Here is a 17,125-nt window from a genome sequence, read left to right as displayed (position 1 = left end):
AGCTTGGTGAGGGAGAAGAGGTGTGAGGGAGAAGAACTTGTGGGAGGCTCTCTAAGGGGGAGACTCTTCTACATCCGTGACCTCAAAGGTACTCTGCCTTCTCAAGGACGGACAAAAATGAGAAGGTACTCTGCCGTCGCCAGGAGGGTGAAAATAGCGCTTGGCACTCCGCCACGCCGGGTTGGTGAAAGTTAGTCTTGTAAGGGCTTCTCCGTCTTACCGAGGGGGGCATAGTTTGTAGTGAAATTCCTAGAGTGGAGGACTCCGAGGAGTGGATGTAGGTCATGATTTGACGGAACCACTATAAAATTCTGGTTTGCTTTTTCCTTATTATTTTTTATTATTTGCTTGCAATTTATTTTCAAATATTTGCTTGGTAAAAATTGTTAAAGAAAAAAAAAAGGATTTTATTATTGCACGTTGAGTTAAATTGTTTTCCTTCGTAGTAGTTAATGTTTCATGTTGAAAAATTTAAAAACAGCAAAAATTAGAACTCCTGCTTAGATTTTTAATTATTGTTACAAAGTTTTCACAATTCACCCCCCTCTTGTCAGGGCTATGTGGGCATGTGCTACATGTGGGAGTGATGCTAGCACCACTGCTCTACCAATGCTGGTGTAGTATGATGGAGTTAATGTTATGAAGGAAGGTTGGTGTGTAGCCAAACTCAGGTCATCTAGGTTAAATTTAGGTTATCAGGTAGAACAAAACCTGACCTAATAATTAACACCCCTAAGCAACATCAATATCCCCCGTCGTATATTCAACCTCAATTTAATTATTTGATTAGACAAAAAACTTCTAGGATGTGGCCCATATGCATTTGGCTGTGGCAATAATTTGATTATTTAAACTATTTCGTAGAGACTGCTATATTCCCTATTAAAGCATTTTTTAAATAATATTCTTATGTGATCCAATTAAAAAGTATGTTTCATTATTATTTTCATTAAAAAGAAGGAACCTTTCAAAGGGTGAATGGATCTACATATATACATGATAAATTTATTCTTTTTATCAAATAATGGTAGATCTATACTCTTCTCAACTTTTATTTTAGGACCAACACCATAGGAGCATTTTCTCATATTTTTATTTTTCTCATTTTATTTAGGTTAGATAATTAACACTATCTTAAAAGCTTGTAATTTTGATTAAAAATTTTAAAAACTTCTTCAAATATGGCATTCTCAATAACACTGAAAGAGGAACCTTAATTTTAATAAAACAAATAAAATTATATGTTATTTATGGAGGTCTGGTTCATATTTCATGCTTAAGTTCCTCCTTCTAAGCATTGAACCTACCACCATCTTAGTAGGCTTTTGCCATGACACCATCATGTCATTTATTATGACTTGATGATGGGCCACTTCAAAATTTCTTACAAAAAAATCCTCCAACCTAGTAAAATTTTTCAAGGTCACACAAGATAATTTACATCCAATTCAAATACAAAATCGGACAAGCTTGATATACATAATTAAAGAAGAAATTCATAGTTTTTACCCTTCTTAAAGCATAGTGCGCTATATTAAATGATGTGCTGCCTAGGATTAACTATCCCATCACACTATTTGAATAGAGATGGAATAAAGCCTTTAAAATATGACAAAACCTCTTACTCCTTAAGATAAGGTCTCCCTTTTCTCAATCGTTCTTCACTATTTTTAGCAAGCATGGCATTCTTTACCTTTGCATCAACCATAAATTTCAAATGGGAATTAATAGTAATTTGAGGAGATGATATAAAGTCAATAAAAAATGTTAATATTGATTTCACAATTACTAGGGTCATGGGTACAATAACCATTCGGCTACTCAAAGTACACTAAACCCTATCATATTCACTTTTAGCTCTGTTTCCTATGATACAATGAATTCATCATAGTTAATATTTTACTTTATCACTGATGTATTTATTCATTTTGATACTTCTCTCATTACTCAATAAAGGTTGCTAGTCGAGCCTTAATATTCTTTTGATGTTCTATTTAATTAAGCTATAGGAAGATTTTTTAGATGGGAGTTTAACCTATGATAATGGAGGTCTGAATTCATCTTTAGAGTGTAGGTCATTATTATCAAAAAAATCCAAATGGTGTTTTGAAGGGTGAAGGGAGGTGTTTTCCTAAATATCTACCTTAAGGTCCACCCCAAATTTAACCTATGATAATCCTAGGGTAGTATTGATAGAGGTCCCCTCCTTTGTAGTAACATTACACTTAAAATCCACTTCATAGAATAGTTTACATAGAAAAACTTTTTGAACCCATTATTTATTGGATGCATGACATGGGTTGATGAAAGTATTCCTCAATAATTCAATTCTCGTGAATATGTTTGGATAGGGAGGCTACGAGGATAAATCCAAAGTCTTCATGTGAAATATGCATCTTACTTATACTAAATGAAGACGAAAAGAAAGTGGCAACATTCTTTCCTTTATTCTTACTCTAAAATTTATAACAAGTGTAGATATGGTTATAAATATAAACATTAGTAATAAACTAGGTGCAATAGATACATGATAGGTTGTACAGTAAGGGGTATTTTAGATGGAATAGAATTGGGTCATGTGGTAGACACTATAAATATCTCTATGGAAAGTGTAGTAAGAGAACACTTAAGGGACAAATTTTAATGTCTTAGAAATATTAACAAGAAGCACCTAACCTTGGACTAGCTCTGTCCCCATTTTAGATTCAATAACTTTAATTATCTGATGAGTAAAAGTGTGTTTAGTATTTGATTTTAGCTCATGAATTGCCTGCTATAATTAGGCTCCTAAGTAGTGAAGAAACTTTCTTGGAGATCTCAATGGAGATCTTATTAGTGATCCTTGTTTATGCACCAAATATGTTCAAAATGGTAGGAATATGAATCTTATTAGGTGTTCGTATGTCAAATTGCTACTCTTTCGAAGCTCTTAATAATATATTCCTCATAATTTAAACTCTCATGCCTATTTTTGATATGTTATGAGCATAAGAAAACTCTACAAAAAAAAGTGTGAGGAATGATAAATAAGGTGGCGGGATGGCAAGTGGAAGAAGTAATGGAGTAGTTGGTGGAGTGGAAAGCAAGGCTAATAGCCTAGTTATGGGCAAATTATTGCGTCAGGTGACCGAACGCAGAGATGCGTTCGGTCTCTCTCTGTCTACAGTAACCTGCGCTTTACTGTAGCACTGCTACAGTAAAGCGCAGGTTACTGTAGACAGAGAGAGACCGAACGCATCTCTCTGTCAGGTGACCTGATGCAATAATTTGCCCTAGTTATGACACTAACCACTTCGCAAGGGAAGGACTAGCATCAAAATTAGCATTTATGACTAGGACATCATTAGGTGCTTTACTCACCTTCCTTTTGGGATGAAAGGCCAAAAACTCAATGAGTGTAAGATTCCTAAGGATAATATTTGTTGGAAACTTGATGTGACTAAATGTAATCAAATTCTTTTAAGAATGGAAGATGGAAACCAAAAGGAATGATGTCCCCCTGCACATACTCAATAATAATATTATTGTATTCAACTTTACCTATAGATAAAAGATACTACTATCAAAACCTAAAAAGAATTTTTCATTTAACTAAAATTTATAATTGAACCGATTACATGAAAAAAAAATACATTAATTCTACTAATACTATCACATACGGGTGAAAGATACATTAGTTAGTTATATTAGTATCAACAAAAATGACATAAAAAATATAAAATATTTGGTATTAATTATCAAGTCTGAAAAGATTAGGCTATGGATAAAAAAATGGAATACAATAATGTGAATAAATTCTTATCTTCAATAATATAGTGAGTTCTTTTCATGGACCTTTGTTTCTCCTTTTCATCCCACCATAGCCCTTGCTCAAACATAATCCTTTTTGAAGATTCATGGCATCAATTCATCAAAACTTCTCCTTCCAATCTTCTCTTTAAATTTATAAGATAGAAAAAGAAAATTAGAAGTTGATGACTGTGAGAAAGATGAAGATAGCGAGGATGATATATATATATATATATATATATACAGAGAGAGAGAGAGAGAGAGAGAGAGAGAGAGAGAGAGAGATCAAGCAATAGGAGTTAGATCAACTTTAGTTGAATAGGTTCATGAAAAATATTCACAAAATTTCTCCATAAAAAACTAGAGATCAAATTTAATTTTTATTCTTGGCATATGAGCATTTTTAAAAGAACATTATTAAAATGGTTAACTATATTGTGAGGCATAACCAAGAACACTATCAATTAGAGTGAAATTTTCTAGTGCTTAAAATCTTTTAATAGATTAAATTAGGTTTAGAAAAAAAATATTTTTAGGATAAAAGCCACTTAAAATACTAATTTGATTTTTTATCAAATCTCCTCCCTTTTTCTTTTTTTATGCAAACACTTTTTTTGGTAGATCAAAGCCTCCATAAATAGAGTGACCTAGATTGAAGATCAGGTCTCTCCATCTCCTATTCCTCTCCAATAGAATTTCCCCAGTGGGAGAACATTGGTTTTATTTCAATAATTCCATTTACCAAATTATTTCCCTTAATTGTAATGCATATTTGGAAAATTTTTGAAGTTATTTAAGATGTTAAAATCCCTCTAAATTTTAAGTGATTTTAAAATGGGCATCACAATGAGAGGGAAACTTATTATTTCAAAGATTATATTTGTTGTATTAATAATAATAATAATAATAATAATAATAATAATAATAATAATAATAATAATAATAATAATAATAATAATAATAATAATAATAATAATAATAATAATAATAATAATAATAATAATAATAATAATAATAATAATAATAATAATAATAATAATAATAATAATAATAATAATAATAATAATAATAATAATAATAATAATAATAATAATAATAATAATAATAATAATAATAATAATAATAATAATAATAATAATAATAATAATAATAATAATAATAATAATAATAATAATAATAATAATAATAATAATAATAATAATAATAATAATAATAATAATAATAATAATAATAATAATAATAATAATAATAATAATAATAATAATAATAATAATAATAATAATAATAATAATAATAATAATAATAATAATAATAATAATAATAATAATAATAATAATAATAATAATAATAATAATAAATTTTGTTAATGCCTTCCAAAAATCAACATTCACCTAAACATATGCATCTAATGCCTCTCTTCTCATCTGCTTGAACTTTGACCTAGTCAACCAGCACCATCCTTAGTAATAATTTTAATAACACCTCAAAACTTCTGCTAGAACCCCCACATATGATGTATTATCAAGTTATAAGAAACAAAGCTATTTATAATGTTTGACTCACATTTATAAATCATCTTAACTAAGCTAAGACATTTTTTTCCCCCTCGAATATATCACATAAGAAATTACAGCTCAAAGGAGTTGCTCTTACAACACATACATACACATATAAGATTGTATGTATGTGTGGGAAAGGTGTTTTTATGCAAAACTAATAGGATTTAAAAAAAAAATTGCAAACACTTTGACACACAATAACTGAAATGAAACTAATTAAATGTTAATTTTGTAACAAAAAATAAATAATGTTTTGTTGAATAGCGATTATATCTCATTCAATCATGTAGCATTAGTCGATCCAATTTTTCATGCTAAAAAGTATTACCTTTTTTAATTTGTGAATTGTTGCGTCATGGAGTATTCGCGGTGGTAGAGAAATATATAGTTTAACGTCTTAGTGTTGTACAAAGATCCAACACGCACACATATAAGAGAGAGGGTGCAGCGTTCATAATAGACACAAGAGTTTTTAAGTGGAAACCTTTGAAAAAGGGGGAAATACCACAGGGCCTAACCCAGTTTGAATGAATCCACTAGTATTTACAATCGATTACAAATTAGGCCCTTCCTTGGGAGAAGGCCTTGACTTGATGTCACAAATGTACATAATATAAAGCTTACATGGTGGGAGTTATAATAATCAACATAAACAAGTTTGTTTGGTCGATAGGATCATAGTCGATAGGATAGAGGTCGAAAAGATTGTTGTAGGAAGGAGACTACAGTCAAAAAGATTATTGTTTGGAGATGGAGGTCAGAAGGATTGTAGTAGGCGATGGGGGTCGGAAGGACCATAGTCGGCAAGAGACAGGGGTCCGAAAAAATGTAGTTCTAGGGCAGTACTCTGGTAGAACTCTAGGCATCAAGTGGTGGTCTGGCAGATGTTCGGGCCACGGGTGGTGGTTTAGCAGAAGTTTGGACCTCAGGTGATCATCCAGCAGAGGTAAGAGCATCAAGTGGTGGCCCGGTGAAGGTGAGGGCCTCAAGTGGTGGCCCGGCCGACGTGAGGGCCTCAAGTGGTGGCTTGGCGGAGGTGAGGTCTCAAGTGGTGGTCTGGCAGAGGTGAGGGCCTCAAGTGATGGCTCGGTGGACATGCATTAGGGCCTCAAGTGGTGGTCTGACAGAACGACGACGATAGATGGTGGTCGAGGAGGAGCGAGAAAGTAAGAGCGATCTCCGTTCTCTCTCTTACTCTCTTGCATGGAGCCCCCCTTTTCAAGAGAAATGAGGGGTCTATTTATAGATTTCCTAGAGTGGTATGACCCATAAATAGAAGAAGGATCAAGGGCAAATTGGGAGTGGTTTGGATGGACGGCTAATGTTGAATCTTTTAATCATGGACCATTTGATGGACATTTGAATGTCTTAATGATGCTAGAATTTAAAAATCTTGGGTTCGTTAGATTCTTCTTGTCGAGCCGCTCGATTCGACTATAAGCACGTCATGTTTGGAAACCGTTTGGTAATCCAAATTGTGATTTGAACCCTCCAACAGCGATTCAGACCCTTGATTTGGACCCATTTGAGCTCGGATTGAGTCGAATTTGGTGTCATTGGGTTTGTATTTTTGAGACGTTCAGTTAGACTATAAGTTTGCTAAAATCGAAGTTTAGATGATCCCAATTTTATTTTTGGAAGTTTTTCAACTTTATTTTGCCTTGAGATTCGTGCCTGATCAAGATAATTTTTTGATGATGTATCATGAATAATAAATCACAAATTTATATAATTTGAACTTAAAATCTTCTAGAAATAATATTTTCTCTCGAACAAGTGGATCACAAATCCTGTTTGCAAATATTATTTCGTTAGAGAAATAGCATTGCATGCCAATCATATATGTTATATCTAGAAGTTTGTAAAGTAATAATAATAATAATAATAAATAAGTCAAGGGCCAAACTATCATTAGTTTTTAGGATGGACAAACTCACTATAATAATAATATATATCTATATATATATATATAAGTGCAAAATAAATATAGGCAATTATTTTTCATTGATTTTTATTGCAGTCTAGAATATATGCGGTGATAGAGTTTAAAAATTTTTTTTCTTAGCCTTGTACGGATATCCAATACAGACAAAAAATAATGTAACACTAAAATTTTAACGTTGAAACCATGAAAAAGTGATTCAACTAGTGTTTGTTTAGATTGCAAGTGGCTGACTCGTCCTTGAAATTGAGGACGATCAGATTATAATAATCAACTCTCAAGTTGAAATTTTGTTACAAACAAAGATTGGAAATCTACTAACGTTGGTGGTCGGGTAGAAATCTTGCTTTAGTTGGCTATTAGGAAGAACTCTAGCATCAGTTAATTGTCAGGCTAAATTTTGTCGCCAGTTGGCGATCGGGCAGAACTCCAGTGTTGGTCGGCAGCCGGGTGGAAGTCCGGACGTGGTTGAGGAGGAGTCTACTCCTTGTCTTCATTTTTTCCGTCTATTCTTTCTTTCTTTCTTCTTTTGTTTTCTTTCTTCCTTACTTAATTTTGGCGTTAGTTGGCGATCGAGCATAACTTCAGCGTCGGTCGGTTGTCGGGTGGAACTCTGGAGGTGGTCGAGGAGTCTATTTCTTATGTTCCTTTCCTTTCTTCTCTTCTCTTTAATTCCGGCGACAGTTGGTGATCGAGCAGAACTCTAGCGTCGGTCGCTTGCTGGGGGATGTCCGACGGCGGACGAGGAGGAGTCACTTTCTTCTCCGCTTCTTCTCTTCTCTTCTCTTCTGTTTTTCTATTCTCTTCTCTTCATGCTTGGTCCCCTCTCATAAGAAATGAAGGGTCTATTCATATTTTTATGAGGGTGGCATGATCAGTAAATAAAAGGAAGATCAAGAGTAAATTGTGAGTAGTTTGAAAGGATAGCTAATGTTGAATCCTTTCATCATAGACCATTTCTTGAGCATTTGAATGTCTTAATGATATTGGAATTTGATGATCTTAGGCTCGTTGGATTCGTCTCGTTGAGCCGCTCAATTCGACTAGAAGCACGCCCCATTTTGATACTATTTGGTAATCCAAATTATGGATTGAACCTTTCAAATGCATTTCGGTCTTTGATTTGGACCCATTTGAGCTCGAATTGGGTCGAATTTGGAGTCGTTGGGTTCATATTTATGAGACGTTCAGTTCGACTATAAGTTTGCTGAAATCAGAGTTCAGATGATTTCCAATTTAATTTTTGAAATTTCCAACTTAATTTTTGCCTTTAGATTCGTACCCGATCAAGATTATTTTTTGATGATATATTAATTTTAAAGTAAAATCAATGCAGTGTAAAATTTCATGATAATGATGGTCTGTGGACAACGACATCTTTAGCGGCGACAACATGTGATGACAGCAAGCTACGACATCAATAGTACAAAGAAATTAATTTTTTTAAATATGTTAAATTGAACATTTTTCAAAAGCATCAAAATTGAACTAGGTGATGAATTTTAAATATTTTAAAATTTTACTATCAATTCTTCATTCCAAATCACATACAATCTTTTCAAAATCTATACATTGCAAATATTTTACTTCATATAAAAATAACCCCAAAAAATTTGTATTTTAAATTAATTTAAAATACAAGAGACTAAAAAATATTAATTCTCAATAATTTCTAAATTCAATAATCATTAAAAATGAATTGGTACTATATACATAATAATTACAATAAAACTAATTGACCGCCATCTTATAAATAATCATTTGTATTTTGTCCACATAAATTTATTTTAGCCTTATTTATGTCGTGCAAAATCTGAATTTGTTCTAGCGTATTTTTATATTTTGATTTTGATTTTGCATGATATAAACATAAGCTAATAAAATTTTGCAGGAGAGGGGGTATTGATATCTATATTTTTATATTTATTCAATAAAATTTTAGAGTGTCAATTATATCAAAATGTATACATTAAAAAATAAATTTTATTTTAAAATTTAATATTAATAATTATTTCTAATGTTTTAAAATTTTTAATTTTATATAAATATAAAAATCTTAATAAAAATTTATAAAACTGTTATAAAAGGCATGAAATTCTCTTTTTTTTAACTAATTTATTCTATTCATATACATTTGTTTTACAATACCTTAGATCTGTGATGTAAGCTGAAAATCGGAGTGCTAACCATGACCAGAAATGGTCAGTGCGTACGTGCCAATTTTCCAACCCATAAAGAAATCAACTAAAAGATTTCAAAGTCGCCGTTTCTAGAAGAATTCCTCCCTTCTGTCACCAGATTTCCCTCCCAACGCTTCCCCGTTTCCACGCGTCTACTCCCAGAAATCTCCTCGACGATTTTCTCGATGTCCAATACCTCGGCCCAGACCTTCGGTTCTGCCACCTCCGGAATAAACGGTGGCCGTGCAATTACCACAACAGACTCCCAATCCACTCCTCGGAAGAACTCATGGCTACGTATCTCCCCGCCGGCGATTCTCTTCGCCGGATCCTTTTCTAGAAGCCGTCCAATCAGATCTCTTAGAGCCGTCTTCTCGCCGAAGAGCTCCGGTGACTTGGTAAGTATCCGGTAGAACGTCTCTTTCCGATTAATCCCCCGAAAAGGCGTCCGGCCGTAAAGCATCTCGTATAATACCACGCCGAGGCACCACCAGTCGACCGTAAAATCATGGCCGTTGCCCTGGATGATCTCTGGCGCGACGTAATCTTCCGTACCAACGAACGAATTCGACTTTGCTGTCTCCTGCGAGTAATCAGAACAGAGAGTCGCCGGCGATACATCGGAACTGCCGGAGAAGCATCTGCAAAGAGATCGGTTCATCTTTTTCTTCTGAGCGGACTGGGGTTCTGATCGGGGTATTTCTGGCAGCGATTTGAAGGGCGGAAGCTTGGTGGAGAGGTCGAAATCGACGAGCATTATGTGCCCGTTCTCCTGAATCAGAACATTCTCGGGCTTCAGGTCTCGGTAGACGATCCCTAATCCGTGGAGATACTCCAATGCCAGCACCATTTCCGCCGCGTAGAACCTTTAAATAAAAAATTCATGAAGATATTAGGAAAAAGACTTAAACGATGCCGGAAAGTTTCAGCCGATAGGAACTGACCGCACTAATTAACTCACCGGATGATCCCATCGGAGAACATTTTCTCCGTCTGGCGCCGCCGAAGCGCGGTCAGATCGCCTCCAGGGCAGTGATCGATGGCAAATCCGACAATCTTCTCTGTAGAAACAACCCCGCGGAGGGAGGGGAACAATGGGTGATTGAGAGCAAGTAGCACGTCACGTTCAAAGTAGATCCGCCTGTACGCACTTTGGCAGTCGTCGCCAACGGCGGCGGCGCCGCCGGCTCTCTTGCATTCTATGTATGGCCTTGAAATTACCTTAAGAGCGAGGGATTCGCCGGAGGAGTGCTCATGGATGTAGAAGACGACACCCTTTGCTCCACGGCCGATGACGGAAATAGCCGTTAGGTCATGAAGTTCGATAGTCGCCGGCGGCGGCGACGAAGGAAGAGGAGTAAGATCGGATCGGTCGGTCATAGTTCACGAGAGAATTAAACGAAATTGAAAGCGATTAAGGAATCGGCATCTTTATAACGGATACGTTTCTTGGCGAAGGGGCATTAGAAGACGGGAAAAGGGTGTCGTAAGCAAGGAAGAGATAAAAAGGTCGCTGCCTTTGACAGTTGGAAAATGTATCCCGTGATGCTCGCCTGCTCGGAGGCGCTAGCATTCAAAAGTTCGAATAATGTGTAGCGGCTCATGTAGCCAGGAAACGTTTTTTAATGGTCGGTATTCGAACAACAAAAATGTTAATAACTAAAATTAAACTTAAAATTTTAGTGGATAAATAACTTTGATTTGTAAAAATCATTAAATATTCTGGCCGACAAGACTTTTTAATCAACTAAAAACTGTTGGCGGTCTTGATCCACCAAGATTTTTAAATGCAATTCAGAACCGTAATAATTCAAATACAGAGGATTTTTAATATGAATTATATAACATATCTAGTATATCAATTATAAATATTATTAATTTTAAGAAAATTATAAGTATTATTTGATTGATGACTCTAATCTTAGGTGAGGCACACCACTCAATTTTTCTAGAGAAGTATTGAGAAGTCTTCAAAAAAAAAAAAAATATCGTGATCGGGCATGAATCTTGAGGAAAAATCAAGTTGGAAATTTTCGAAATTAGATTTGGGACCATCCAATCTCTGATTTCATCAAACTTAGAGTCCACCTGAACATCTTGAAAATACGAACCCAACGACACCAAATTCGACTCAATCCGAGCCCAAATGGGTCTGAATTGAGGATCTGAAGCGTTGTTGGAAGGTTCAAACAACAATTTGGATTACCAAACGACTTCCAAACGTAACATGCTTACAGTCGAATCGAGCGACTCGACGAGACGAATTCAATGAGCCCAAGATTACCGAATTCCGACATCACTAAGACATTCAAATATCCATCAAATGTTCTTATGATCAAGGGATTCAACATCGACCGTCCATCCAACCAATCTCTATTTCCCCTTGATCTTTCACCTATTTACGGGTCATGCCACTCTAGGAAATCTATAAATAGACCCCTCATCCCTCATGAAAAAAGGGACCTAAGCCTAAGGGATTCACGAGAGAGATCGGAGATTGATCTTGCCTCCTTGCTCGTCCTCGACCACCGCTTGAGTTCCGTCGGACCACCATCTGAAGTCATTGCTCCGTCGAACCACCACTATTGCAGATCTATTTTCATGGATGATGATTTTGATGATAGCAAACACTTTTATTTCTCTACGACTGCCTTATCTTCTGACATTTCAGATCCACACGATCAGACTGCAATTTGGAATCAGCTCAAGATTGGGTAGACTAAGCTGAGTTAGTTTGTACATTTTTTTCCTTTCTTCATTCTATTATAATTGGTGTGGCTCCTGATGTTTTATAATTTGGAAGATTTTTGACTGTTCTCTAGAGTTTACTGTCTTTGGTAACATCGTCCGGGATGATTTTATATCGTCCTGGATGATCGATTCAAAAGCAGAAATCCTGATTAGAGCATCCTCATTAAAGCAGTCGTCATTATGCAAAAAACATCGTCCTGGACGATTTTGTATCGGCCAGGACGATAGGCTCAAAACAGAAAGAATCTGCCGCCAGATCTATTTAGGAATTACTTATTTTTGGACATCGTCCAGGACTATAAAATATCGTCCAGGACGATCGAGGATAATCTTTTCCAAAACTAATCTGGCATTTAAGGAAAGCAATTATAATTTGATTGGACAATCAAATCTCCCTGGACGATCTCAGGATCGTCCGGGACGATACGCTGGACGATTGGACATCGGACAGCTCTTTTTCACGGCGATGTTCAGGACAATATTCCACGATTTTTATTGATCGGTTAGGACGTTATATTATCGTCCTAGACGATATGAACAAATTTCTTCTGATCATCTCAAATCGTCCCGGCTGATTGGGCTTATTTTGTGCTGATCGTATAGGAAGATATTAGTATCATCCTGGACGATAAAGTCGGCAACTTGCATTAATAAGCTCGTTTTGGGATCTTCTATTTAAGCTATGACATGACACTTGGTAAGTGTCTTTGGCAGCCATTGTAGCTTCATTCTTTTGGGGGAAACTTGAAGAGAGAGCTTGAAAGGGAGTGAGGAAAGGGTGGAGTTTGAGAGAGTGAGAAGATCCTGTGAGGGGGGGACTCAAGGGAGTGTGGCTCCGGCAAGCTCACACCTGAATACCGTCGGATTCAAGGCTTGTCTCGAGGGAAGTTCACCAAAGAAGAAGATCTCTTTGGTGTCAAAGGACCTGGCGACTCCACCGTACCAGGGAAGGTGGAAAGGGTTTTGTAAGGGCTTCTCTGCCTAGCTGTGGGGACTAAAAGAGAGACACTTAGTTTAGTGCAATACTCGAATGGTGCCTCCGAGGAGTGGACGTAGGTCAAGGTTTGACTGAACCACTATAAATCCGGTGTGTTCTTTCTTTATTACTTATGCATTAATTTCCGCATCGTTGATTTCTTTGTGGTGATATTGGTTTTGAGTTTTGTGTTTTGATCGAAAAATAGTTTTTACTAATTCACCTCTCTTTTATTTAGCCTTGGGTCAGTTCTTAAGGGTCTAACATCCCTAATGAACTTTCAACCACTTGATACCCCTCCGCTAGACCACCACTTCAGGCCCTGATCTCCACCAGATCACCACTTGGTGCCCGAAGTTGTGTGGACCACCACTTGACGTTCAGACTTCTAGCAGACCACCATCTGAGGCCTGGACTTAAGAACTAGCCTGAGGCTAACCAAGAGGGGGGGGTGAATTGGTATTTTAAAAATTTTTCTTCGGTAAAGCACAACAATCATAAACCAAAATCACCACAGAATTTGAAGTGCAAAAAATAAATAAATGCGGAAGCAAAACAAAGGAAGATCACACTAGATTTATAGTGGTTCAGTCAATCCTTGACCTACGTCCACTCCTCGACCTACGTCCACTCCTCTGAGGCACCCTCCGAGTATTGCACTAACTAAGTGTCTCACTTTTAGCTCCCACAATTAGGCGGAGAAGCCTTTACAACAGACTCCTTTTCACCAACCCTGATGCGGTAGAGAACCGACTCCTTTTGCTTCCTCCTAAAGCGGGCAGAGAACCCAGACCTTTTGCTGAAGTAGACCTCCAAAGAACCTCCCAAGGATGAAGGACGAAGAACGGAGATGACGACTTGGAACCTTGCTTGGAGCAACCTTTGTGAACCCTCTCACAAACTCCCCCTCATAAGTTCCTTTCTCTCTCTCTCTCCCTTTCTCTTTCTCCCTCTCGTAAGGCTCTCTCAGGTCATGACAGCATCATTCAAGGTCTTTTGCATGAGAAAAATTGGGTTCTTTAAATAGAATTTTAAGAACTGACATTATCCTCCAGGACGATATTTCTATCATCCTGGCCAATCAGTACAAATTAAGCTCAATCAGTCAGGATGATTTGGGTTAATCAGAAGAAAATTGGTTACATCGTCCAAGCCGATATAATATCGTCTTGGATGATTAGTTCAAATCTGAGAAAAATCATCCTGAACATCACCCTGAATAGATTATGGTCGATGTCAATCGTCTAGTTCATCGTCCTGACCGATCCTGTGATCAGCCCGGCCGATGTGATCGTATCAATTTAGCCTTAATTGCTTTCCATAACTACAAGATTAATTTATGCATAATTATGCTGCATCGTCCAGGCCGATGTTGTGATCGTCCTGGATGATTCCCTAAAATAAAGAATACCTAAATTGATCATGACGACTGATTCTTTCTTAACTGAGCCTATCATCTTGGCCGATATAGGGATTATCTAGGACAATCTGCTTAATGACGGCTTCCTTAATGAGATGCCTTTATTAGGATTTCTATTTTTAGTCTGATCGTCCTGGACGATATGGTCATCGTCCAGGCCAATGTTTTCAAAATAGAAAACAATAGAAAAACCCTTAAGTGTGTGTGTGCAAGGTTACTTAGTATCAGGACCACTTTTATAATTGACTCAAAAAAAGAAAAATTACAAACTTGATTCAATCTAAATCTACTCATTCTTGAGCTGGCTTGAATTGCATTAGATCACGTGGACCTGAAACGTTAGTAGGCAAGGCAGTCATAGAAATACATGAATGTTTGATATCATCATAAATCTAATCCAAAATATCAAATTCGCAACAATACAATCTCATATAGGTTAAACATCCTTGGAGGATGTCAAACAAATCTTAAATCCTTGATTCAAGAAATATGCAATCTTTATTGTGTCTCAATAACTGGATGATCGATCCTATGGGGATTGGATCCGACCACTTCCTCACAAGTTAATGTCATCGAGCAAAGGCTTTCATACAATCTCGAATAATTTATATATCTTTAGTAGATTTTCTCGATCTCTTCCACACATGTTAATGTCATCAAATAAAGGATTTTACATATAACCTCAGATAGGTCATACATCCTTAGTGGATTCTCTTGACCTCTTCCACACAAGTTAATATTATGGAGCAAACAATCTGATATATAACCTCAGATAGGTCACACATCATTTATGGATTATCTCGACCTCTTCTATAGAGGTTAATATCATCAAGCAAAGGCTCTAAGATGCAACCTCGGATAGGTCATATATCATTAGTTGATTCTCTTGACCTCTTCCACACATGTTAACATCATTGAGTAAAGGCTTTGTTATACAACCTCATATAGGTCATACATCCTTAATGGATTCACTCGATCTCTTCCACAAAGGTTAACATCATCGAGTAAAGACTCTAACATACAACCTCAAATAGGTCATACATCCTTAGTGGGTTTTCTTGATCTCTTCCATACAGGTTAATATTATCAAGAAAAGGCTCTAACATACAACCTCGGATAGGTTATATATCATTGATGGATTCTCTAAACCTCTTCTATATAGGTTAACATCATCGAGAAAAGATTTGACATACAACCTTAGATAGGTCATATATCCTTTATGAATTCTCTCGTCTTATTTCATATAGGTCGACATCATTGAGCAAAGGTTCTAACATACAACCTTGGATAGGTCATACATCCTTGGTGGATTCTCTCGGCCTCTTTCATATAAGTTAACGTCATCAAGCAAAGGGTTTTCCATATAACCTCGAATATGTTATACATCATTAGTGGATTATGTTGACCTCTTCCATATATATTAGCATCATCGAGCAGAGGTTCTGATATATAATATTTAATGTGTCATATATCTTTGGTGGATTTTATTAACCTACGCTCTACTACCCTTTGATGGACTTTAATTGGACTTCTACCCAACGCTAAATTTCTACCCATCCCCATACTACTACTCATCACTGGATTCTCATATGACTTCCACCTGATGCCCGATTTCTAACCGTCGTCAAACTTTCATCAGACTTCAACTCAATGCCAAAATTTTGCCCATAGATGGGCTTTCATTGGGTTTCTACCCGATGCCGAGCTTCCTCCCCTTACTAGACTTTTTCCCATTGTGGGAGTTTCATCGAACTTTTACCCGACACGGAACTTCCTCTCATTGCTGGACTTCTGCCCATTGCGGGACTCTCGTCAGACTTCTACCCGATGCCAAATTTTCACCTGTTGATGAACTTCTGCCCATCGCTGGACTTTCATTGGGCTTCTACCTGATACTACATTTCTACCTATAATCGCACTCTCGTTAGACTGCTACGCGACACCAAATTTTTATCCGCCATCGAACTCTTGTAGGACTTCTACCCGATACCAAATTTTTACCCGTTGTTGGACAATTACCCATCACCGAACTCTCGTAGGACTTCTACCAGACGCTGAATTTTTACCCATCACTGGATTCTCGTCATACTTCTACCCGACATAAAAATTTCTACCCATCGCCCGACTACTTCCTGTCGCCGGACTCTCGTAGGAATTCTACTCGACGCTGAATTTCTACCCGTCATCGGATTCTTATAGAATTTCTACTCGACGTCAAATTTCTACCCATCGTCAGACTATTACCCATCGTCGGACTCTCATCGAACTTCTTCCTGACATCAAACTTTTTTTAGTTACCATACTTCCATCGACTAACGTCGGACCTCCATAAGATCTCTCAAAAAAAGAAGAGAAGACTCTTACTCAGTGAGGGGCCCTAGATCTAAAAGGACTAGGGTAATGCCACAATGTGAGGGAGATAAAAGATGGAGGAGTTTCCTTCTTATAAAGAGGGGCCCTAGATCTAGATATGGGATACCGCCTGTGCAGAGCCAAGGGAGGGCCTCA

The 17,125-nt window shown here is 36.6% G+C and overlaps 1 protein-coding gene across 1 annotated transcript; it reads right to left on the bottom strand.

Moving 5' to 3' along the window:
• Positions 1-9,371: 9,371 nt before the first annotated feature.
• On the bottom strand, positions 9,372-10,939 carry LOC110101338 (serine/threonine-protein kinase OXI1). Its single transcript, XM_020829200.2, has 2 exons — positions 10,432-10,939; positions 9,372-10,336 (listed from the first exon to the last, which is right to left on the bottom strand). Exons 1-2 carry the CDS (start codon positions 10,848-10,850, stop codon positions 9,535-9,537), a joined length of 1,221 nt encoding a protein of 406 aa, XP_020684859.1. The 5' UTR covers positions 10,851-10,939; the 3' UTR covers positions 9,372-9,534.
• Positions 10,940-17,125: the final 6,186 nt, after the last annotated feature.

Source organism: Dendrobium catenatum, unplaced genomic scaffold (genome assembly GCF_001605985.2).
Source record: "Dendrobium catenatum unplaced genomic scaffold, ASM160598v2 fragScaff_scaffold_1497, whole genome shotgun sequence".
Lineage (NCBI taxonomy): Eukaryota > Viridiplantae > Streptophyta > Magnoliopsida > Asparagales > Orchidaceae > Dendrobium > Dendrobium catenatum.
This window is presented reverse-complemented; position numbering and strand designations above follow the sequence as displayed.